Source organism: Lithobates pipiens, unplaced genomic scaffold, assembly GCF_037356315.1.
Source record: "Lithobates pipiens isolate NorthernLeopardFrog02 unplaced genomic scaffold, aLitPip1_a1.2 Scaffold_16, whole genome shotgun sequence".
Classification (NCBI taxonomy): Eukaryota; Metazoa; Chordata; class Amphibia; order Anura; family Ranidae; genus Lithobates; species Lithobates pipiens.
The window spans coordinates 1785611-1810571 of record NW_027507748.1 but is presented as its reverse complement, the minus strand read 5'-3'; the positions used below and the strand labels follow the sequence as shown (position 1 = coordinate 1810571).

The 24961-nt window shown below is 50.2% G+C and overlaps 1 protein-coding gene across 1 annotated transcript; it reads right to left on the bottom strand.

Annotated features, from left to right (window-relative positions):
* Positions 1-332: 332 nt before the first annotated feature.
* NDUFV3 (NADH:ubiquinone oxidoreductase subunit V3) lies at positions 333-18752 on the bottom strand. The gene is made up of 3 exons (XM_077479360.1): positions 18617-18752; positions 5089-6468; positions 333-633 (listed from the first exon to the last, which is right to left on the bottom strand). The coding sequence occupies exons 1-3, from the start codon at positions 18750-18752 to the stop codon at positions 458-460; spliced, it is 1692 nt and encodes a 563-aa protein (XP_077335486.1). The 3' UTR covers positions 333-457.
* Positions 18753-24961: the final 6209 nt, after the last annotated feature.

Below are 24961 nucleotides of genomic sequence, written 5' to 3'. Positions count from 1 at the left end.
ATAGAAGTTAAACTAGCAGGTCTATAATTACTTGGTAAAGACTTTGTCCCCTTTTTAAATATTGGCACCACATTGGCCCTGCACCAATCCAGTGGTACTATTCCTGTCATTAATGAGTCCCTAAAAATTAGTGCCCGAGGACCCCTCAGAAGTTCATGCCAGTGGATACTTCACCTGTTCATGCCAGTGTACGAGGACCCCATACCTGTTCATATCTATGCCTAAGGACCCCTTCACCTGTTCCTGTCTGTCCCGAAAACACCCCTTCAAAGCAGTGGCTGTAGTTGAGTTTAAAAAATCCTGACCCCCAATAATGAGACCTCACAGAGCCATTCATAGAGAATATACAGAGGATTTATTATTTATTATAGAGTTCCATCACTGGGGGGGGGGGGTCTCAGGGTCGGGAGGTCCCCCTGATGAAGACGGCCTCAGTGTCCCCCTGATGAAGGCCCACTCAGTGGAAGGGGGAGGGTCTCCCAGATGAAGGCTGAGGGAGGCGGTACTTGGAGAGGTCTACATCATAATCCACAAAGGTGAACGTGGTGTAGGAGAAGTGCTGTTGGTTCTGATATTTGGAATTATCGAAGGGCTCTTCTGGGGGTGGAGCCGCTGAAGGAGGAGGCGGAGTCACTGGAAGAGAAGAGAACATGTTAGGATTCTGGAAATCATAAATGGCAGCAAAGTGTGAAGAGAAAGACCTCCTCATTGCAGAACTACAGACAGCAGACAGGGGGGGCAAATCAGAACTTCTTAGAAATACAAAATATCAAACTAAACACAGGAGGTGTGATAGGAGATGCTGCATTCCCACCCCTCCCCCTCCCCCAGGATCTGCACCGACACCAATCCTAATATGAGTCGTGATCACATAACGTGTCTCCTGAAGAGTGATCATACCACCACCGCCTGATGTCTATACACTTCAAGAGGACAGATCTAATCTGTATGTAGGACTCCCCATGTTGTCTCGGCATGTAGGACCCCCCATGTTGTCTCGGCATGTAGGACCCCCCATGTTGTCTCGGCATGTAGGACCCCCCCCATGTTGTCTCGGCATGTAGGACCCCCCCCATGTCTCGGCATGTAGGACCCCCCATGTTGTCTTGCCATGTAGGACCCCCCCATGTTGTCTCGGCATGTAGGACCCCCCATGTTGCCTTTGCATGTAGGACTTGGTGTATGTTATCACTGGACTGCTATAGGACTGTTGGATTGTCTATATGGGAACACATTTGTAATACGATTGCACTGTTGTCTCGGAATGTAGGACCCCCCCATGTTGTCTCAGAATGTAGGACCCCCCATGTCTCGGAATGTAGGTTCCCCCATGTTGTCTAGGTATGTAGGACTATGTGTATGTTATAACTGGACTGCTATAGGACTGTTGGATTGTCTATATGGGAACACATTTGTAATACGATTGTACCACTTAGGACCCCCTGTGTTGTCTCGGCATGTAGGACCCCTGGAGAGGTTCTCTGTAGATGTACCATCTGAGATGTTCTGTATTATGGGTGAGATGAACATGGACTTTCTTTGAATCGAAAAGGCAGAATCTCTAGCAGATGACACCAGAGGAGCGATACCAGGACTTCCATCTCACAGCTATCATCTGCAGTTCCTGGTGACAGCCAGATATGGTCCTTATATCACGGGTGGTCAGCATTCCGCACCGATTTTGGGGGGTTCAGTATACGATATATATTGCAGTCTTTCATGACTGTTCCCAATATTTATCTTCCGGGTAAAAGAAACGTCAGGAGTGGTCCTTCCTGCAACCTCCACTGGAATTCAAACTGATGACATCACAGCTTCTCACACTTCATGGATGAGGACATTTTCCAGAGACACTCCAATGCCTGAGCCCCCTCAGCAATGGGAGTGGACGACAGGCTGCTGACCCCTTCGCAGGAGGAATATCATTGTGGGTTTAGCTGACATTTGTTTTACCAAATGATCCAACTGGCTCAGAAAACTGGTAACCAAAAAGATGACATTGAAACATCTACTGAGATTTCTGATGCTTCTGGTGTCCCCGGAGAAAAATGATGGAGAGCTGATCTACAATCTCCTTCCAGGACAACATCTACCATTGGACTCGCGTTGTGCTTCTCCTACGGCGAGGACGGCAAGACATGGACTGCGAGTCTCCTACGTGAGGATGTTAAGGTTCAAGCTGTGCTTCTCCTACGGTGAGGACGTCAGACTTGGACTGCGAGTCTCATATGGGAGAACATCAAGACCCGGACTGGTGGTCTTCTCCTATGGTGAAGACATCAAGGCCCAGATTATAAATCTCAAATGTGAGGACGTCAAGACTCGGACTGCGAGTCTCCTATGGTGAGGACGTCAAGACTCGGACTGCGAGTCTCCTATGGTGAGGACGTCAAGACTCGGACTGCGAGTCTCCTATGGTGAGGACGTCAAGACTCGGACTGCGAGTCTCCTATGGTGAGGACGTCAAGCCTCGGACTGCGAGTCTCCTATGGTGAGGACGTCAAGACTCGGACTGCGAGTCTCCTATGGTGAGGACGTCAAGCCTCGGACTGCGAGTCTCCTATGGTGAGGACGTCAAGCCTCGGACTGCGAGTCTCCTATGGTGAGGACGTCAAGACTCGGACTGCGAGTCTCCTATGGTGAGGACGTCAAGCCTCGGACTGCGAGTCTCCTATGGTGAGGACGTCAAGCCTCAGACTGCGAGTCTCCTATGGTGAGGACGTCAAGCCTCGGACTGCGAGTCTCCTATGGTGAGGACGTCAAGCCTCGGACTGCGAGTCTCCTATGGTGAGGACGTCAAGACTCGGACTGCGAGTCTCCTATGGTGAGGACGTCAAGCCTCGGACTGCGAGTCTCCTATGGTGAGGACGTCAAGCCTCGGACTGCGAGTCTCCTATGGTGAGGACGTCAAGACTCGGACTGCGAGTCTCCTATGGTGAGGACGTCAAGCCTCGGACTGCGAGTCTCCTATGGTGAGGACGTCAAGCCTCGGACTGCGAGTCTCCTATGGTGAGGACGTCAAGCCTCGGACTGCGAGTCTCCTATGGTGAGGACGTCAAGCCTCGGACTGCGAGTCTCCTATGGTGAGGACGTCAAGACTCGGACTGCGAGTCTCCTATGGTGAGGACGTCAAGACTCGGACTGCGAGTCTCCTATGGTGAGGACGTCAAGACTCGGACTGCGAGTCTCCTATGGTGAGGACGTCAAGCCTCGGACTGCGAGTCTCCTATGGTGAGGACGTCAAGCCTCGGACTGCGAGTCTCCTATGGTGAGGACGTCAAGACTCGGACTGCGAGTCTCCTATGGTGAGGATGTCAAGACTCGGACTGTGAGTCTCCTATGGTGAGGATGTTAAGGTTCAAGCTGTACTTCTCCTACGGTGAGGACGTCAGACTTGGACTGTGAGTCTCATATGGGAGAACATCAAGACCTGGACTGGTGGTCTTCTCCTATGGTGAAGACATCAAGGCCCAGATTATAAATCTCAAATGTGAGAACGTCAAGCCTCGGACTGCGAGTCTCCTATGGTGAGGACGTCAAGACTCGGACTGCGAGTCTCCTATGGTGAGGACGTCAAGCCTCGGACTGCGAGTCTCCTATGGTGAGGACGTCAAGCCTCGGACTGCGAGTCTCCTATGGTGAGGACGTCAAGACTCGGACTGCGAGTCTCCTATGGTGAGGACGTCAAGCCTCGGACTGCGAGTCTCCTATGGTGAGGACGTCAAGACTCGGACTGCGAGTCTCCTATGGTGAGGACGTCAAGACTCGGACTGCGAGTCTCCTATGGTGAGGACGTCAAGCCTCGGACTGCGAGTCTCCTATGGTGAGGACGTCAAGACTCGGACTGCGAGTCTCCTATGGTGAGGACGTCAAGCCTCGGACTGCGAGTCTCCTATGGTGAGGACGTCAAGACTCGGACTGCGAGTCTCCTATGGTGAGGACGTCAAGACTCGGACTGTGAGTCTCCTATGGTGAGGATGTTAAGGTTCAAGCTGTACTTCTCCTACGGTGAGGACGTCAGACTTGGACTGTGAGTCTCATATGGGAGAACATCAAGACCTGGACTGGTGGTCTTCTCCTATGGTGAAGACATCAAGGCCCAGATTATAAATCTCAAATGTGAGAACGTCAAGCCTCGGACTGCGAGTCTCCTATGGTGAGGACGTCAAGACTCGGACTGCGAGTCTCCTATGGTGAGGACGTCAAGACTCGGACTGCGAGTCTCCTATGGTGAGGACGTCAAGACTCGGACTGCGAGTCTTCTATGGTGAGGACGTCAAGACTCGGACTGCGAGTCTTCTATGGTGAGGACGGCAAGGCTCAAACTGTGACTTTCCTACTGGAGAACGTCAAGACTTGGGCTGTCCTATGTGAGTCTCCTACCAGAGGACCTTTAGACTTGGCCTAAGAGTTTCCTCGGTGAGGACGTCAGACTCGGTGCGTCTTCTATGTGTTGGTCATTCACAGGTGCCAAGTAACCGGCTGAATTCTGGTTGGGATTTAGACCTTTCAGGCACTCCTTACATTTCGTAGCTGGACATCCACATTCTGCTCCTGTTACCACTGATCTCTTCTTATTACTTACCTCACTCCTTGCGATCCAATAGTGATTTACAACAAACCCAAATCTACTGCAAACAAGAAATGTGCGGCCAAAAACATGGGGGAACAGAGTGAACACTACTATATACAATGTATACGAGAGAGAGAGAGAGAGAGAGAGAGAGAGAGAGAGAGAGAGAGAGAGAGAATACATCGAGACACGAGAGGGCAGAATACATAATGAGAGCGCCATGTATGAGAGATCACAGGAGGAGAGACATGCGTAGAGGGAGCATTATGTGACCAGTAAGGAGAGAGGTTTTAGTACATAGCATGAAGGCTGGCGGGGGAACCAGAGAAAGACGAGCGTGGACACATCAGCCGCACACAGCACCCAATAATTCTGCAGCGGACGGTTGAGGACACAGGAAGAGGGGAGGCGACTTCCTGCACCCGCTGAGGTCAGTTGATGTGTCCGGAATGGGAAAGGAGAGAGCTGGAAGGAAGCAGAGGGAAGAACGTATCTCTGTATAGAGCTCAGCTCACATGAAGGTGACCGGTCATCAGATTCAGCCAAGCGATCCGGAGAGGAGACTGAAGGTTCTTCAGAAAGATCTTTGTTATTCCCACCAGAGGATTGCGTTTCTCCGACCTCTTGACCCGAGCTGCTGGCAAGTCTTCCCTCTGCAGCCCGAGCCTCGCCATGTACTGGTTTCTCTGTGCCCAATGTTGGGGCAACATCCACCAAGTCTTCTCCAGAGAGATCTTGGCCACCACTGGGTATCTTCTCCTCAGACTTTGTGTCTACAGCTGGGGCAACATCCAACAAGCCTTCTCCAGCGAGATCCTGGCCACCACTCGGTGTCTTCTCCTTAGACTTTGTGTCTACAGCTGGGGTAATGTCCACCAAGTCTTCTCCAGAGAGATCCTGGCCACCACTCGGTGTCTTCTCCATAGACTTTGTGTCTACAGCTGGGGTAATGTCCACCAAGTCTTCTCCAGAGAGATCCTGGCCACCACTCGGTGTCTTCTCCTTGGAATTTGTGTCTACAGCTGGGGCATTGTCCACCAAGTCTTCTCCAGAGAGATCCTGGCCACCACTCGGTGTCTTCTCCTTGGAATTTGTGTCTACAGCTGGGGCAACGTCCACCAAGTCTTCTCCAGAGAGATCCTGGCCACCACTCGGTGTCTTCTCCATAGACTGGCGTATATTCTGGACCTTTCTGTCTACAGCCGGGGCAACATCTACCAATTCTTCTCCAATGAGATCCTGGCCACCACCGGGTGTCTTCTCCTTGGACTTCGAGTCTACAGCTGGGGCAACATCCACCATGCCTTCTCCAGCGAGATCCTTGCCACCACCGAGTGTCTTCTTCCCAGATTTTGTGTCCACACCCGGGGCAACATCTTCTGATTGTTCTCCAGTGAGATCCTGGTCACCAGTGGTTGCCTTCTCCCCTGCAGGGGGTATATTCTGTAGCTTGGGTTTCCGTTTCAGCATCCGCGCAGCTTGGGGGACATGGGTCAGGTCTTCTCCAGCTTTCTCTCCTCCCAGGATTTCCTGTTCTCGTGTTCCTGGTTGTCCTGTTTGTGTCTTTAGGACATCGGAGCCCCATTTCGGGTCGGATTGATTTTTCTTCTTCTCCTTAGCAGCTTCCTTGCCCTTTTTGTCCTCCTCCAGGTCACTGTCTGAGTCGGAGGAGGAGGAGGAAGAGGAGGAGGAGGAATCATCTTCTTCATGGCGAGGTTCCGATCTTGCCGTTTTCTGCCCCGGATCCACAGAACTTTCCCTTCCTACCTCCAGGTGACGGAGAATAGCGGATGGGTGGGCTGCGTTCTCACCTGTCTCCGATGGCCAGACATGAGGTTGTTTCACTGGAAAGGAGACCAGCGTCTTACCGCCTCCCGAGCGCTCAGCCCCCTTACCTAGGAAAACAGAAAACACGTCACAGCAGACATGGCGGGGCGGACTCCATTACTGCACTACAGCTGCTGCCTCTGCCACTTGCACATTAAAGCGTAAGCTCCTGGGGCCAGGCTACCAGTATTTCTAGGTTTCCTGATGTTGTGGGTTCTGTAGGTCTTTGCAGAACGCTATTTCTGGATATATTCTGGGGGGTAAAAGGGATCCTCAGCTGGTCAGTTACCCCATGAATGCCTCCTATATGGCTCAGTATACATCTAATGGGATGTGCCCACCGACATAGAAACGATCGTCTATCATTTTATTGGTCGGTTTATTATAACAGAGAGAACAAAAATATCCAGAAAAACTCATTTCAAAAAAGTTATAAATTGATTTGCATTATAATGAGTGAAATAAGTATGTGAACCCCGATCAATCAGCAAGATTTCTCCCTCCCAGGTGTCTTCTATACAGGTAACAAGCTGAGATTAGGAGAACTCTTTTAAAGGGAGTGCTCCTAATCTCAGCTTGTTGTATAAAAGACACCTGTCCACAGAACCAATCAGATTCCAATCTCTCCACCATGGAGACCAAAGATCTGTCCAAGGATGTCGGGGAGAAGATTGGAGACCTACACAAGGCTGGAATGGGCTACAAGACCATCGCCAAGCAGCTTGGTGAGAGGAGACAACAGTTGGTGGGATTATTATTCACAAAATAACGATGGATCTCCTCGGTCTGGGGCTCCATGGAAGATCTCACCTCGTGGAGGATCAATGATCAGGAGAACGGTGAGGAATCCGCCCAGAACTACACCGGAGAATCTTCTCCATGATCTCAGCTGGGACCATAGTCACCAAGAGAACAATCGGTAACACACCGCGAGGGACTGAAATCCTGCAGCCCCCGCAAGGTCCCCCCCGCTCAGGAAATCACATGTACAGGTCCCCCCCGCTCAGGAAATCACATGTACAGGTCCCCCCCGCTCAGGAAATCACATGTACAGGTCCCCCCGCTCAGGAAATCACATGTACAGGTCCCCCCCGCTCAGGAAATCACATGTACAGGTCCCCCGCTCAGGAAATCACATGTACAGGTCCCCCCCGCTCAGGAAATCACATGTACAGGTCCCCCCCGCTCAGGAAATCACATGTACAGGTCCCCCCGCTCAGGAAATCACATGTACAGGTCCCCCCCGCTCAGGAAATCACATGTACAGGTCCCCCCGCTCAGGAAATCACATGTACAGGTCCCCCCGCTCAGGAAATCACATGTACAGGTCTCCCCGCTCAGGAAATCACATGTACAGGTCCCCCCCCCGCTCAGGAAATCACATGTACAGGTCCGTCTGAAGATCACTAATGAACATCGAATGATTCCGAGGAGAACCGGGGGAAGGGTTGTGGTCAGAGGAGACCGAAATCCAGATCTTTGGCATCAACTCAACTCACCGTGTTTGGAGGAGGAGGAATGCTGCCTATGACCCCAAGAACACCATCCCCCACCATCATGCATGGAGGACCTATGACCTGAAGAACACCATCCCCCACCATCATACATGGAGGACCTATGACCCCAAGAACACCATCCCCCACCATCATACATGGAGGACCTATGACCCCAAGAACACCATCCCCCACCGTCATACATGGAGGTCCTATGACCCCAAGAACACCATCCCCCACCGTCATACATGGAGGTCCTATGACCCCAAGAACACCATCCCCCACCCTCATACATGGAGGACCTATGACCCCAAGAACACCATCCCCCACCCTCATACATGGAGCACCTATGACCCCAAGAACACCATCCCCCACCGTCATACATGGAGGACCTATGACCCCAAGAACACCATCCCCCACCCTCATACATGGAGCACCTATGACCCCAAGAACACCATCCCCCACCGTCATACATGGAGGTCCTATGACCCCAAGAACACCATCCCCCACCCTCATACATGGAGCACCTATGACCCCAAGAACACCATCCCCCACCCTCATACATGGAGGACCTATGACCCCAAGAACACCATCCCCCACGTCATACATGGAGGACCTATGACCCCAAGAACACCATCCCCCACCATCATACATGGAGCACCTATGACCCCAAGAACACCATCCCCCACCCTCATACATGGAGGACCTATGACCCCAAGAACACCATCCCCCACGTCATACATGGAGGACCTATGACCCCAAGAACACCGTCCCCCACCGTCATACATGGAGGTCCTATGACCCCAAGAACACCATCCCCCACCGTTATACATGGAGGTCCTATGACCCCAAGAACACCATCCCCCACCAACATACATGGAGGTCCTATGACCCCAAGAACTCCATCCCCCACCGTCATACATGGAGGACCTATGACCCCAAGAACACCATCCCCCACCATCATACATGGAGCACCTATGACCCCAAGAACACCATCCCCCACCGTTATACATGGAGGTCCTATGACCCCAAGAACACCATCCCCCACCAACATACATGGAGGTCCTATGACCCCAAGAACACCATCCCCCACCCTCATACATGGAGGTCCTATGACCCCAAGAACACCATCCCCCACCCTCATACATGGAGGTCCTATGACCCCAAGAACACCATCCCCCACCCTCATACATGGAGGACCTATGACCCCAAGAACACCATCCCCCACGTCATACATGGAGGACCTATGACCCCAAGAACACCATCCCCCACCCTCATACATGGAGGTCCTATGACCCCAAGAACACCATCCCCCACCGTCATACATGGAGGTCCTATGACCCCAAGAACACCATCCCCCACCCTCATACATGGAGGACCTATGACCCCAAGAACACCATCCCCCACCCTCATACATGGAGGACCTATGACCCCAAGAACACCATCCCCCCACCGTCATACATGGAGGTCCTATGACCCCAAGAACACCATCCCCCACCCTCATACATGGAGGACCTATGACCCCAAGAACACCATCCCCCACCATCATACATGGAGGACCTATGACCCCAAGAACACCATCCCCCACCATCATACATGGAGGACCTATGACCCCAAGAACACCATCCCCCACCGTCATACATGGAGGTCCTATGACCCCAAGAACACCATCCCCCACCGTCATACATGGAGGTCCTATGACCCCAAGAACACCATCCCCCACCCTCATACATGGAGGACCTATGACCCCAAGAACACCATCCCCCACCCTCATACATGGAGGACCTATGACCCCAAGAACACCATCCCCCACCCTCATACATGGAGCACCTATGACCCCAAGAACACCATCCCCCACCCTCATACATGGAGGACCTATGACCCCAAGAACACCATCCCCCACCCTCATACATGGAGGACCTATGACCCCAAGAACACCATCCCTCACCCTCATACATGGAGCACCTATGACCCCAAGAACACCATCCCCCACCGTCATACATGGAGGTCCTATGACCCCAAGAACACCATCCCCCACCCTCATACATGGAGCACCTATGACCCCAAGAACACCATCCCCCACCCTCATACATGGAGGACCTATGACCCCAAGAACACCATCCCCCACCCTCATACATGGAGGACCTATGACCCCAAGAACACCATCCCCCACGTCATACATGGAGGACCTATGACCCCAAGAACACCATCCCCCACCATCATACATGGAGCACCTATGACCCCAAGAACACCATCCCCCACCCTCATACATGGAGGACCTATGACCCCAAGAACACCATCCCCCACGTCATACATGGAGGACCTATGACCCCAAGAACACCATCCCTCACCCTCATACATGGAGCACCTATGACCCCAAGAACACCATCCCCCACCGTTATACATGGAGGTCCTATGACCCCAAGAACACCATCCCCCACCAACATACATGGAGGTCCTATGACCCCAAGAACACCATCCCCCACCCTCATACATGGAGGTCCTATGACCCCAAGAACACCATCCCCCACCCTCATACATGGAGGACCTATGACCCCAAGAACACCATCCCCCACCGTCATACATGGAGGTCCTATGACCCCAAGAACACCATCCCCCACGTCATACATGGAGGTCCTATGACCCCAAGAACACCATCCCCCACCCTCATACATGGAGGACCTATGACCCCAAGAACACCATCCCCCACCCTCATACATGGAGGACCTATGACCCCAAGAACACCATCCCCCACCCTCATACATGGAGGACCTATGACCCCAAGAACACCATCCCCCACCGTCATACATGGAGGACCTATGACCCCAAGAACACCATCCCCCACCGTCATACATGGAGGACCTATGACCCCAAGAACACCATCCCCCACCGTCATACATGGAGGACCTATGACCCCAAGAACACCATCCCCCACCGTCATACACGGAGGACCTATGACCCCAAGAACACCATCCCCCACCGTCATACACGGAGGACCTATGACCCCAAGAACACCATCCCCCACCGTCATACATGGAGGACCTATGACCCCAAGAACACCATCCCCCACCGTCATACATGGAGGACCTATGACCCCAAGAACACCATCCCCCACCGTCATACATGGAGGACCTATGACCCCAAGAACACCATCCCCCACCGTCATACATGGAGGTCCTATGACCCCAAGAACACCATCCCCCACCGTCATACATGGAGGACCTATGACCCCAAGTACACCATCCCCCACCATCATACATGGAGCACCTATGACCCCAAGAACACCATCCCCCACCGTCATACATGGAGGACCTATGACCCCAAGAACACCATCCCCCACCGTCATACATGGAGGACCTATGACCCCAAGAACACCATCCCCCACCGTCATACACGGAGGACCTATGACCCCAAGAACACCATCCCCCACCGTCATACACGGAGGACCTATGACCCCAAGAACACCATCCCCCACCGTCATACATGGAGGACCTATGACCCCAAGAACACCATCCCCCACCGTCATACATGGAGGACCTATGACCCCAAGAACACCATCCCCCACCGTCATACATGGAGGACCTATGACCCCAAGAACACCATCCCCCACCGTCATACATGGAGGACCTATGACCCCAAGTACACCATCCCCCACCATCATACATGGAGCACCTATGACCCCAAGAACACCATCCCCCACCGTCATACATGGAGGACCTATGACCCCAAGAACACCATCCCCCACCGTCATACATGGAGGACCTATGACCCCAAGAACACCATCCCCCACCGTCATACATGGAGGACCTATGACCCCAAGAACACCATCCCCCACCCTCATACACGGAGGACCTATGACCCCAAGAACACCATCCCCCACCATCATACATGGAGGACCTATGACCCCAAGAACACCATCCCCCACCCTCATACATGGAGGTGCTATGACCCCAAGAACACCATCCCCCACCGTCATACACGGAGGACCTATGACCCCAAGAACACCATCCCCCACCATCATACATGGAGGACCTATGACCCCAAGAACACCATCCCCCACCCTCATACATGGAGGACCTATGACCCCAAGAACACCATCCCCCACCCTCATACATGGAGGACCTATGACCCCAAGAACACCATCCCCCACCCTCATACATGGAGGACCTATGACCCCAAGAACACCACCCCCCACCGTCATACATGGAGGACCTATGACCCCAAGAACACCATCCCCCACCGTCATACATGGAGGACCTATGACCCCAAGAACACCATCCCCCACCCTCATACATGGAGGACCTATGACCCCAAGAACACCATCCCCCACCCTCATACATGGAGCACCTATGACCCCAAGAACACCATCCCCCACCGTCATACATGGAGCACCTATGACCCCAAGAACACCATCCCCCACCCTCATACATGGAGCACCTATGACCCCAAGAACACCATCCCCCACCATCATACATGAAGGTGGAAACATTATCCTTTGAGGGCATTTTCTGCTAAGGGGACAGGAAAACTTCACCGCATCAAAGAGAAGATGGACGGGGTCATGTACCATCAAATCTTGGGTGAGAACTTTCTTCCCTCAGCCAGGGCACTGAAGATGGGTCATGGATGGGTCTTCCAACATGACAATGACCCAAAACACACGGCCAAGGCAACAAAGGAGTGGCTCAAGAAGAAGAACATTGAGGTCCTGGAGTGGCCTAGCCAGTCTCCAGACCTTAATCCCATAAAAAATATGTGGGGGGAGCTGAAGGTTGGAGTCACCAAACGTCATCCTGGAAATCTTAATGCCTTGGAGAGGATCTGCAAAGAGGACAAAATCCCTCCTGAGATGTGCGAACCTGGAGGCCAACTCCAAGAAACGTCTGACCTCTGTGATCGCCAACGAGGGTTTCTCCACCATCTACAAAGTCCTGTTCTGTGAGGGGTTCACATACTTATTTCACTCATTAAAATGCAAATTAATTTATAACTTTTTTTTTAAATGTGTTTTTCTGGATATTTTTGTTCTTCTCTCACCGTTATAATAAACCGACCAATAAAATTATAGACGATCGTTTCCTTATCAGTGACCAAATGTACAAAATCAGCAGGGGATCAAATACTTTTTTCCCCCTCACTGTAAAATCCATTCCTTGGAGTAGAGTACAGGAGAGGAGCCGATTCAGAGATGAATGGTACCTATAGGCGATTGGAGCCCTTAAAGGACCCCATATAACCCCTCCCCCTCCAAGCAATCCTCAGTTCTGTAGCAAAGCAATGGAGACCACAGAAGGTAGGGTCCCCCGTGTTATGTACTCCAATAAATGGCTTTTACAGGTAAGTCAACCAATCCCATTTTCTAGTTCACACCATAGAAGACCTGGGCAGATTCAGAGACCAGTGGGACATCACCAAGCAATATCACCGGAGGATAATGAGCGGGGGGGGGGGGAACAGCCAACATACCCCTCAAAAACAACCAAAAAGGGGTCCAGAACAGAAGAAGCAGCCTGAGGTACCACTTGGAAATGCCAAATGCAGGTTGGGTCGCGGTTAATGATAGGCTCACCTGTACCGTCCATAACACGAAGGTGAAATTTGAGAAGATGGATCAGAGATCTATTGACTGGCGGATCCTGAGGCCGCTCTCCTCACCTTTTCTGCCAATACTTTCTCTTTCTTTCTGGAACATTGTTAGGAGGAAAATCCTCCTCTATTTTCATCAGATCCGCCTTCCGCTCTTCCCACCATGAAGAATAAGCCTTCCAGGTGCGAAGAAGGACTTTGAGAAGAGGAACTTCTGGCAGCGTAGGAATGACCAAATCAGCCAGACCTCTACCTCTTAGAAATTGGGCTTCAACAGCCAGGCCATCAAACCCAAGGACCCGAGAAGCTGGATGGAACAGAACCTCGAAAACCAAAAACGTTCTGCTTCTCTGGGATTTCAAGCTCTGGGCAAACACCACCGAAGACCTCATTGCCACCGTCTGCATCAACCAACTGGAAGAACCAGGTCTTCAGCAATTGATAATGGCTCCCACGCATGGTCCAGGGCACACTCTGGACCTCATCTTCAAACAAAATATGGACATCAACATACCGCTACCGTGGACTGAGAACCACGCCATCAAATTTTAAAAAATCGTCACCAACACCACCCTCCGAAAACCGAACCACCAAAGGAGGAGGCCCGGCAGTGATCTTCAAATCTCACCTGGCGCTCGTCAAACCAACTCTACAGAACTCCGTACCTTTCATGGAGACACTGACTCTACATCTCCAAACACCACCCCGAGACACCATTCACATACTGCTATGCTACAGACCACCGGGACCGAAGACAAATCTCCTGACACCCTTCACCGAAACTCATTTCACTACACACCTTGAAAACCAAAAACGTTCTGGTTCTCTGGGCAAACACCACCGAAGACCTCATCGCCACCGCCTGCATCAACCAACTGGAAGAACCAGGTCTTCAGCAATTGATAATGGCTCCCACACATGGTTCAGGGCACACGCTGGACCTCATCTTCAAACAAAATATTCGCCACCAACACCAACACCACCCGCCGAAAACTGAACCACTCAACACACTGGACCAGATCACAGAAGAAGCTACACTCCGAACTCTTCAAAACCACATTAGCAACCAAAATAGCAACGCAAAACCTAAAACCACTCAACAGAACAAACACTCAGCTCCTTAAACAAGGCATTACTACAGACAGCAGATTCAGTCGTCCCGAAACACAGAGCTCCCACCCTTAATAAAAACTCTGGATGGTTTAATGGCATTCTTACTCTACTGAAGCAGGAACGCAGAAGAGCTGAAAGAGCATGTAGAAGAAATTCTACAAAGGAAAACCTCACAAACTACAAAACACTGACAATGAAATACCACAAAGCAAAAAAAGAAAATTTCTAAAACACCATCTCAAAAGCCTTAAACCGCCATCGCAAACCTCTATCTCTTAGAAATTGGGCTTCAACGGCCAGGCCATCAAACCCAAGGACCCGAGAAGCTGGATGGAACTCCGGACTGGACAAAAGATCGGACGGTCTGGTAATGGCCATGGGGGGGAAATGCCAGACTATATCTGGGCACCGAGTTCTTGTTGGACTATTTCGGGGGCTACGAGAGTAACTGGAATTCCTTCATAGTGACGGAACAAATGGGGAGAATCTTTTAAGGAAGGAAGGTACGTCAGGAGAGGACTGATCCCCCCGGGTCATCGGTGTATCCGCCACAAAGGCCTTTGGATCCCAAGACCAGGACACCAAACTCACCACCTTGTTGGAGGATGCCAAGCGTGGATCTCATCGCATCAAAATCTCAAAGCACTTCCAGATGAAAGGGCCGCTCTCCTTCTGAGCCAATATCGGACTGAATCGTTGTTGGTAGTCCCCGAAGACAGCTTGTCCATTTCTCAGGGATGAGGGAAATAGCTTGGGAGTTCCTATAGGAACCACGTTTCTTGTACGGTCATCGTCCCCTGAGCACACTTCCCTAGCCCGATAGGCTGGCATCTATCGTGACCAACATCCAATATAGAGGGAGAAAGTACTTTCCCACCTCCAGCACGGGGCTGTATCTACCATGCTGAGTGTGTCTGGCCTCCACTGACACAAGTATGGGGCGATCTGAAGAGGAAGTTGACATGTCCCACACAACCAGAATTCTGTGCTACAAAAGGTTTAGATTGAGTTTGGACATGCAGAACCACCTCGAAGAAGGGCCCCATCAGACCCTCATGCAAATCCTCACAGGGGGTGGACAACAGGGCAGTAACTACAAGTCCGCGCCTGCAAACTCCACGACTACATTTTTGCAGGTGGGAGAGAGATTCAAGACAGGGTCCTGTCCAGGACAAGGCCTAGGTAGTCCAAGTGAGGAGTCAGTGTGAGGGCAGATGGCTTGTGACTAGGGAGCTATCCACTGAATGTCTGTCATGGTTATGCAGTGATCTTCCTGTGTTTGCTTACCTCCCCTCATGTCTTCAGACTAAGAGGCCAGCCACTTCCACCTGGTGGTTTTTATAACCTCTCCTCTAAGCATGGCTCCACCCCAGGCCCTATCAGGGAGCCCTATATTAACCTGTGCACTGCAGGCCATCAGTGCTGATCAACCATTGTGTATTCCTTTGTGTGTTTGGCTTCCTGTTTCCTGCCGTGTGCTCTGCTACTGTTTTCCGTTACCGACTTTGGCGTGTCTTTGACTATCCCTGTTTGCCTGTGATCCTGACCTTTTGGCGTGTACCCGACTATTCCTGTCTGCTTGTGGCCCCGACCTTGGCTTTGTCCCTCACCATCCCTATCCTCCTGTTGCCTACTGTGGGTGTGAGCTGGGGGACCCTGGGGGTCGCGACCTGGAGCCAGTTGCAGCCAAGGCCATCCTCACCACCAGAGGCTCTGGTGAACACATGCTGGCTCTTAGACTCCGCGCCGCAGGGAATCTTACGCTCTAACCCCGGTGGGATCTGTCCCCCGTCTTTTTGTATTTTCAAGTATTTGTTGGACTTTGAGGTCTAGAAATGGGATGCCAGTATTTGTTTAGTTTTGGAGTCACAAAAGAGGGAGTAAAACCCTTAAAACCTTTCCCCCTCTGGCATGGGTAAGTTTACCCCCAAGTACAGCGGGGTTGGTGGAGGGAAATCTGAAGAGCTCGTGCTCATTGCGAAGAAGATCCCAGATTTGAAGTCATGAATCAGAGACTGGAATTGCAGTTTGTTGTTCTGGATAACGGCAGACAAAGCCCAAAAGTCTTGAGTGTTCTGAACTCCGACAAGACCTTCCTCCACAAGTGAGGGAAGCCTTGTTCTAATGCTTGGAACCAGGTCTAGCCAAGTTGGGAGTCCAAGACTTGATTGGGAATTGCTTTCTTGCGTGGAAATGGAGGCCTGTTGGGGAGAAACCCTTCCTCTGAGGTCGGGAACTTAGTAGCAGGAACCTTAACCTTGCGTTTTCTTGGCCACCGGTGTCCTTACCCTCCAATTACTTTTTTGAATAAGGAGTCAAGTTCCTTTCTGAAGAGCTGTCCTCCCGAGAGGGGAATCCTCCCCGGACGACATTTCATTACGTTTTACCCAACCAGTATATAAAGCACTGGGGTCGGTGCATTTCAACGCAATCCTGTTCTGGACAGCTGAAATAGAGTCATCTAGTACATCTACACAATACTTCAGAGCAGCCGGCAGGAGGTTCAGGAGCTGATGGAGCGAAGGGTCCGTAGAGGTGGATCCCAACTCCAAACCCTTCACTGTGTGCCTCACCAAGGAGGGCGCCTAATGCAGGATCCAGACCCGGAGACCCGGGGGCCTTCTCTGAGGGGTATGTGGGACCCCGATATGGAAAATGTGGAAGACGGTGCTGGGGTCACAACACAGCAAAGAAGACCGAAGAAATTCTGGAACTGCAACTAAAGAACTCCAAGAGGAGACGTCCACATCCGAAGAGCTGAGGACTGCTGGGAGGGGGAGGGGTTATATGGGGTCCTCACTGCCAGTCTCCAATCACCTGAAGGTACCGACCTATAACCCAACCGGCTCTGAATCTGCCGCTGTCCTCTACTGTGCAATCCACAAACAATGTCGGGGTGTCCCATGTACAGAGCTGGGGGTGTGTGAATACAATGTTGGGGTGTCCCATGTACAGAGCTGGGGGTGTCAATACAATGTCGGGGTGTCCTATGTACAGAGCTGGGGGGGTGTGAACACAATGTCGGGGTGTCCTATGTACAGAGCTGGGGGTGGGGTGTGAATACAATGTGGGGGTGTCCCATGTACAGAGCTGGGGGGGTGTGAATACAATGTGGGGGTGTCCCATGTACAGAGCTGGGGGGGTGTGAATACAATGTCAGGGTATCCTATGTACAGAGCTGGGGGGTGTGAATACAATGTCGGGGTATCCTATGTACAGAGCTGGGGGTGTGTGAATACAATGTTGGGGTGTCCCATGTACAGAGCTGGGGGTGTGTGAATACAATGTCGGGGTGTCCCATGTACAGAGCTGGGGGTGTGTGAATACAATGTCGGGGTGTCCTATGTACAGAGCTGGGGGTGTGAACAATGTTGGGGGTGCCAATATTGATATATGATGGGGGTCAGTACACAATGTCGGGGGGGGGGGGGGTCAGTATACAATGTTGGGGGAAGGGGGGGGTCAGTACACAATGTCAGGCAGGGTCAGTATACAATGTCAGGGGGGGTCAGTATACAATGTTGGGGGGGTCAGTATACAATGTTGGGGGGGGTCAGTATACAAAAAATACTATGAAGAGAACATCTACTAAGGATCTACAATCAACCTCCAAACTCAGGAAGACTCCAATTCCACCACGACACTTGCCATGCGCCCCGATGAACACCGGATCTGCAGTCACAGACATGAAATCCACTTCACCACCCAAAACAACATAGATTGCCTCTTCATCACGGAAAGCTGCCCAACACCCGACTGCAACGCCATCCTAACAGAATTGGTGCCGGAGAACTACAGGATCCTAACAGAGCATAGAATTGGGGAAAAGGAGGAGGCCCAGCAGTGATCTTCAAATCTCACCTGGCGCTCGTCAAACCAACTCTACAGAACTCCGTACCTTTCATGGAGACACTTACTCTACATCTCCAAACACCACCCCAAGACACCATTCACATACTGCTATGCTACAGACCACCAGGACAAATCTCCTGACACCCTTCACCAAACTCATTTCACTACACACCTTGAAAACCAAAAACGTTCTGGTTCTCTGGGATTTCAACCTCTGGGCAAACACCACCGAAGACCTCATCGCCACCGGCTGCATCAACCAACTGGAAGAACCAGGTCTTCAGCAACTGATAGAGGCTCCGAAGCATGGTTCAGGGCACACGCTGAACCTCATCTTCAAACAAAATATGGACGACAACATACTCAACAACATACCGCTACCGTGGACTGACCACAACGCCATCAAATTAAAAAAAAAAAAAATCGCCAACAACACCACCCTCCGAAAACCGAACCACTCAACACACTGGACCAGATCACAGAAGAAGCTACACTCGGAAATCTTCAAAACCACATTAGCAACCAAAATAACAAAACCTAAACCACTCAACAGAACAAACACTCAGCTCCTTAAACAAGGCATTACTACAAACAGCAGATTCAGTCGCCCCGAAACGCAGAGCACCCAACCGTAATAAAAACTCTGGATGGTTTAATGGCATTCTTACTCTACTGAAGCAGGAACGCAGAAGAGCTGAAAGAGCATGTAGAAGAAATTCTACAAAGGAAAACCTCACAAACTACAAAACAATGAAATACCACAAAGCAAAAAAAGAACATTTCTCAAACACCGTCTCAAAAGCCTTAAACCACCCTCGCAAACTTTTCAAACTAGTCGCCCCCAGACTACGAGCCCTCCCTGTCTAGAGCCCCCTGCAAACGAAACGGAAGATTTCTGCAATGAGTTATCGGATTTTTTTTATCAACAAAATCGACAACATTCAGAAAATAATTCAACAGGAAAAAACAACCAACCTAATTCAACGAAAGCAAAAAGAGGAAATCCACTCGAACATCACACAATCACTGAACTTTTCGCTGATCCCGATCACACATCATCAGAAGCCTCCGAGACAGCCCTTCCCCCAATGACATCATTCCCGCAAAACTCCTGAAAGAATGTTCCGACATCATGGCTCCCGCTATAACACATCTCGTAAATCAATCGTTCAAAGAAGGGATTGTTCCGTCCGCCCTCAAGCAAGGCATAATCAAACCCCCCCCCTAAAGAAACCCAACCTCGACCCCAAAGACCCCAGACCGGTAACAAGCCTGAACACCATCTCCAAAATTATGGAGAAAGCAGTACAAACAGCTACAACTCCATCTGGACTCACACCAACTCTTGGACCCACTTCAATCGGGCTTCCGCCCGGGCCATGGCACAGAAACGGCACGTCTCCAAATATGGGACGACACCATGGAAGCAGCAGATGATGGAGGATCGGGTCTCCTGGTACTTCTGGACCTCAGTGCAGCATTCGATACAGTGGACCACAATACTTTGCTCATACGCCTCAAAGAAGTAGCAGGAGTCACAGATTCCGATCTACCATGGTTCGCATCCTTCTTAGGTAATCGGACACAGACAGTGAAACTAGGAGCCTTCACCTCTGAAACTCGGGAAATTCCATATGGAGTCCCTCAAGGATCACCCGTCTCCAGTGCTCTTCAACATCTACATCCGTCCTCTCCTCAAAATCATCAGGAAAACAGACCTATGATTCCACTCATACGCAGATGACACTCAACTCTACTATCGCATCACCGGACAAAATGACCAATACCAGGAACTAGAAAAATGCCTCACATTGATAGATGACTGGATGACTACGAGCTCCTTCAAACTCAATGGATCCAAAACAGAGCTTCTTCTCCTCAACGCAAACAGAGATACTAAAACAAAGACCCCTTGGACACCCCCCACCATCCTTGGACAGACCATCTCCCCAAAGGACCAAAGCCAAAAAACTCTCGGAGTCATCTTTGACTCAGAAATGTCGACGGATGCACAAATAGGATCAGTAGTCAGTAGATCTCATCTTCTTCTCCGCCTGCTTTGAAGACTCATCTCCTTCATTCCAGAATAAGAGAAAGCAGTAGTAGTCGGAACAATCATCAATTCCCGACTCGACTACGCAAACTCCCTTGACATAGGACTACCGAAATATTAGATCACACGCCTACAAGGCGTCCAAAACACGGCAGCAAGACTAGTCACAGGAAAAAAAACCCTGAGAATCCATCTCCCCCTCCCTGAGGACCCTACATTGGCCAACCGTAAAGGATCAGATCACGTTCAAGACCCTCTGCCTCACCCACAAATGCACACAAGGAAACGCTCCTCAATACCTATGTGAGAAAATAAAACACTGCACAACCAATCGCAGCCTCCGATCAACTAACCAAAACCTCCTCCTCATCCCGAAATTCCGCTACAAAGCAAAGGGAGAAGGAAGATTCGCAGTCCGAGGACCCCGGCTATGGAACGCTCTACCCACCGACATCCGCCTGGAAGAAAACCATCGGGCCTTCAGAAAAAACTCAAGACCCCCCACTTCTAAGAAGCTGGAAGCACAGGACGGACCAAGCGCCTTGAGGCGATTCAGTTTATCATTCATTCAATGTTGGGGTGGTCACTATACAATGTTGGGGGGGGGGGGGGGGGGGGGAGGGTAGTCAGTACACAATGTCAGGGTGTCAGTACACAATGTCGGTGGGGGGGGGGGTGTCAGTATACAATGTGTATCAGACATACCTCCGCCTTCGTTCCGTTTTGGGGTAATGAGGATCCGGGGGAGAAGCGCCACCTGTAGGATGGAGAGAGAGGTCAGTATCATATATGGGTATATGGGAGGGGATAGATTTTATATATATATATATATATATATATATATACACACACACACACACACTGTGGAGGAGATATATAATATATATATATATATCCATATATATATATTGTACAGAGAGCGGAGGAGGGGATAACTATTCACCCCCCTAAAGTCAGTACTTTGTAGCGCCCCCTATCACAGCTCCAAGTCTCTTTGGATAAGTCTCTATGAGTCTTGCCACGTCTCACCACTGGGATTTCTGCCCATTCCTCCTCTTTGCAAAACGTCTCCAGCTCCTTCACGTTGGATGGTTTTGCACTTGTGAACAGCAAATCTTTAAGTCTGACCACAGATTTTCTATTGGATTGAGGTCTGGGCTTTGACTAGTCCATTCCAATACATTTCCATGTTTCCCCTTAAACTACTCAAGTGTGTCTTTAGCAGTGTGTTTGGGGTCATTGTCCTGCTAGAAGGTGAACCTCCGTCCTCTCCTCAAATCACACACAGAGTGCTACAGGTTTTGCTCAAGAATATCCCTGTATTTATCACCATCCATCTTTCCCTCAACTCTGACCAGTTTCCCAGTCCTGACTGCTGAAAAACATCCCCACAGCATGATGCTGCCGCCACCATGTTTCACAGTGGGGATGGTGTTCTTTGGGTGATGTGATGTGTTGGGTTTGTGCCAGACATAGCGTTTTCTTTGATGGCCAAAAAACAGGATTTTTATAACAGCTGATCTGTAAAATCCTTTTCTTTGATGTACATCTGGGGACACAGAGCAATAGTAGTTACTATGTGGTTTATAGGGCCACTGATAGGTGATGGACACTGACACGCCCCTAAGGCGTGTACTCCCCTATATAACCCCTCCCACCTCCCTATATAACCCCTCCCTCTACTGGGAGTCCTCAGTTTTGTAGCCAAGCAATACAAGTGTATACCAAGAAGGGAGGGACCTCTGTGTCCCGTGATGTACATCAAAGGAAAGGATTTTACAGGTAAGCCGTTATAAAAATCCTGTTTACTTTTCATACATCAGGGGACACGGAGCCATAGTAGTTACTATGTGGGATGTCCCATAGTAATGGCAACTGCAGGGGGGAGACACAACAAAAAAACAGAAGGCCAGAGGACTCATAATACAGCCTGCACTATACTGCGTCCAAAGGCAATATCCTCATGACCTTTAATATCGATGTGATAAAATCTGATAAATGTCTGAAGCGAAGACCAAGTCGCGGCCTTACGGATCTGAGCTATAGAGGCCTGATGATGCACCACCCTGGATCAGTGTGCTCTAACATGAGAAGGAAGAATGTTCTTCTTTAAGGTGAAGCTTGAACAATCACTTGACGAATCCATTTGGAAAATAGTGGATTTTGACGCTGCCTGTCCACATTTTGGACCTTCTGGCAGTACAAACAAAACCTGTGTTTTGCGAACCTGAGCAGTCACCCTTAAATACTCTGATCGTTCTTACTACATCAAGGAAATGTAGTGCCTTCTCTTCCCTAGATTGAGGCTCTGGGGAGAAAGAAGGAAGAATAATATCTTGGTTTAAATGAAAACCTGTTACCACTTTTGGTAGGAATTCAGGATGAGGACATAAAACCACCTCATCCTTATGCATGATCAGATATGGCTCTTTACAAGACAGAGCCGCTAGTTCCAATACTCTTCTAGCAAAAGGAATGGCAACCAGAAAGATTATCTTTCTTGTCAAAAGGCAATTTCTCGTAAAGGCTCAAACGGCCGATTCTGCAAAGCAGATGAGACTAAAATTTCAATCCCAAGGATTTAGAGGTGCCTTGATAGGGGGAATAATCCGTGTTACCCCCTGAAGAAAACTACGCACCAGAGAGTGGGAAGCAAGAGGCCGTTGAAAAAATACCGACAAGGCCGAGATCTGCCTCTTGATAGAAGTCAAGGCCAGCTTCATTTCTAATTCCATTTGCAGGAAATCAAGGATCCTACCTATGAGATACTTCCTGGGGTGCCAACCCCTGGATCCACACCAAGAAACATATGCCTTCCAGACTCTATAGTAAATGATTCTGGACACCGGCTTCCTGGCATTAATCAAAGTAGACATGTGGGTCTCAATAGCCAAACCGTTACATTTTTCGTCCGTAAGATAGGATGGAATACCGGACCTTGTGTGAGAAGGTCTGGCCATAATGTCCAAAGGACTTCTACCGCCATCTTTATGATCTCTGCAAACCAAGATCTTCTGGGCCATGCTGGGGCCACCAGAATCACCTCCTTTCATTCCTGCGGAGAAGACTCAGAAGTGGCAGAACTGGAGAAAATGCATAGATCAGAGAAAACTGATCCCATGGGAAGACTAATGCGTCTGTTCCACCTGCTAGCAGATCCCTTGTTCTCGACACAAGCTGTTGAATCTGGACGTGAATAGGTCCATGTCCGGAATACCCCATCTCTGACATACCGCTAGGAAGATGTCGGGGTGAAGAGATCATTCTCCCGGAAATAATTGTTGGTGACTGAAGTAGTCCGACTGCCAATTCTCTATTTTTGGAATGAAAATTGCCGATAGGCAAGGAATGTTGTGTTCTGCCCAACCTAGAATATTATTCACCTCTTTTTTGGGCTGCTCGACTTCTTGTGCCCCCCTGGCGATTGATATAAGCCACCGCCGTGGCCTTGTCAGACTGAATCCTGACAGGACAGTCCCGTAGTCTGACCGTCCAAGATTCTAGGGCCAGACGTACTGCCCAAATCTTCCAAAATGTTGATAGGCAAGGTCCTCTAACCTGGACCATCTCCCCTGGACAGAATCTTCTTCCAGGGCTGCTCCCCAGCATAGAAGGCTGGTATCTGTTGTCACCACTTTCCAGGATACAGGTAAAAAAGATTTTCCCTTTTGCTGGATAACAACCACCAATTTAGGCTCTGACTTACTTTGGGAGCCGAGCGTATTGGAAAAAAACAGGGCCTGAATCTTATTATTCCAGACCGACAGGATGGTGTTTTGAAGCAGTCTTGAGTGAAAATTGCTCGTAAGGGACGGCCTCAAAGGGGGCCACCATTTCCCCAACAATCTCATGCACAGCCAAATGGAAGGATCTTTCTTTGTCTTGATAAGCTGAATTAGTCCTACAATGGAACGGATTCTTGTCTGGGGTAAGAATACCTTCTTCCTTCTGTATGGTATCTATGACCAGCCCCAAGTAGTTGATGGTTTTATGGAGGATTTTTCTAGGTTGAGTAACCAACCCAGAGATTCCAGGAAGTTACAGCTGTGACCAGACTCTGGTTTAGACCTGAGACTGAATGATCTATTAAAGGTAGATCGTCTGAATAGACTAGGACCGTTATGCCTTGAGCCCTTAATCTGGTTAAAGGAGGTGCCAGAATCTTTCAGAACACCAGTGGTGCTGTGGCTAAACCGAATGGCAGGGCCACAACTGAAAATGATGATTTTATATTTCAAAGCACAGAAATTTCTGGTGAGTGGGAAATCTTGGCACGTGGAAATATGCATCTTTGATATCGATTGAAGCCAAAAACTCCCCTCCTTGCAGGATGGACCCAACCGATCAGATTGACTCCATGCGAAAGGATCCGACGTTTAATTGCCGATTTCAGGTCTTTGAGATCTAGAATGGGTCTTACCTCTCCGTTTGGTTCTGGAACCGTGAAAAGGTTTGAATCAAAAC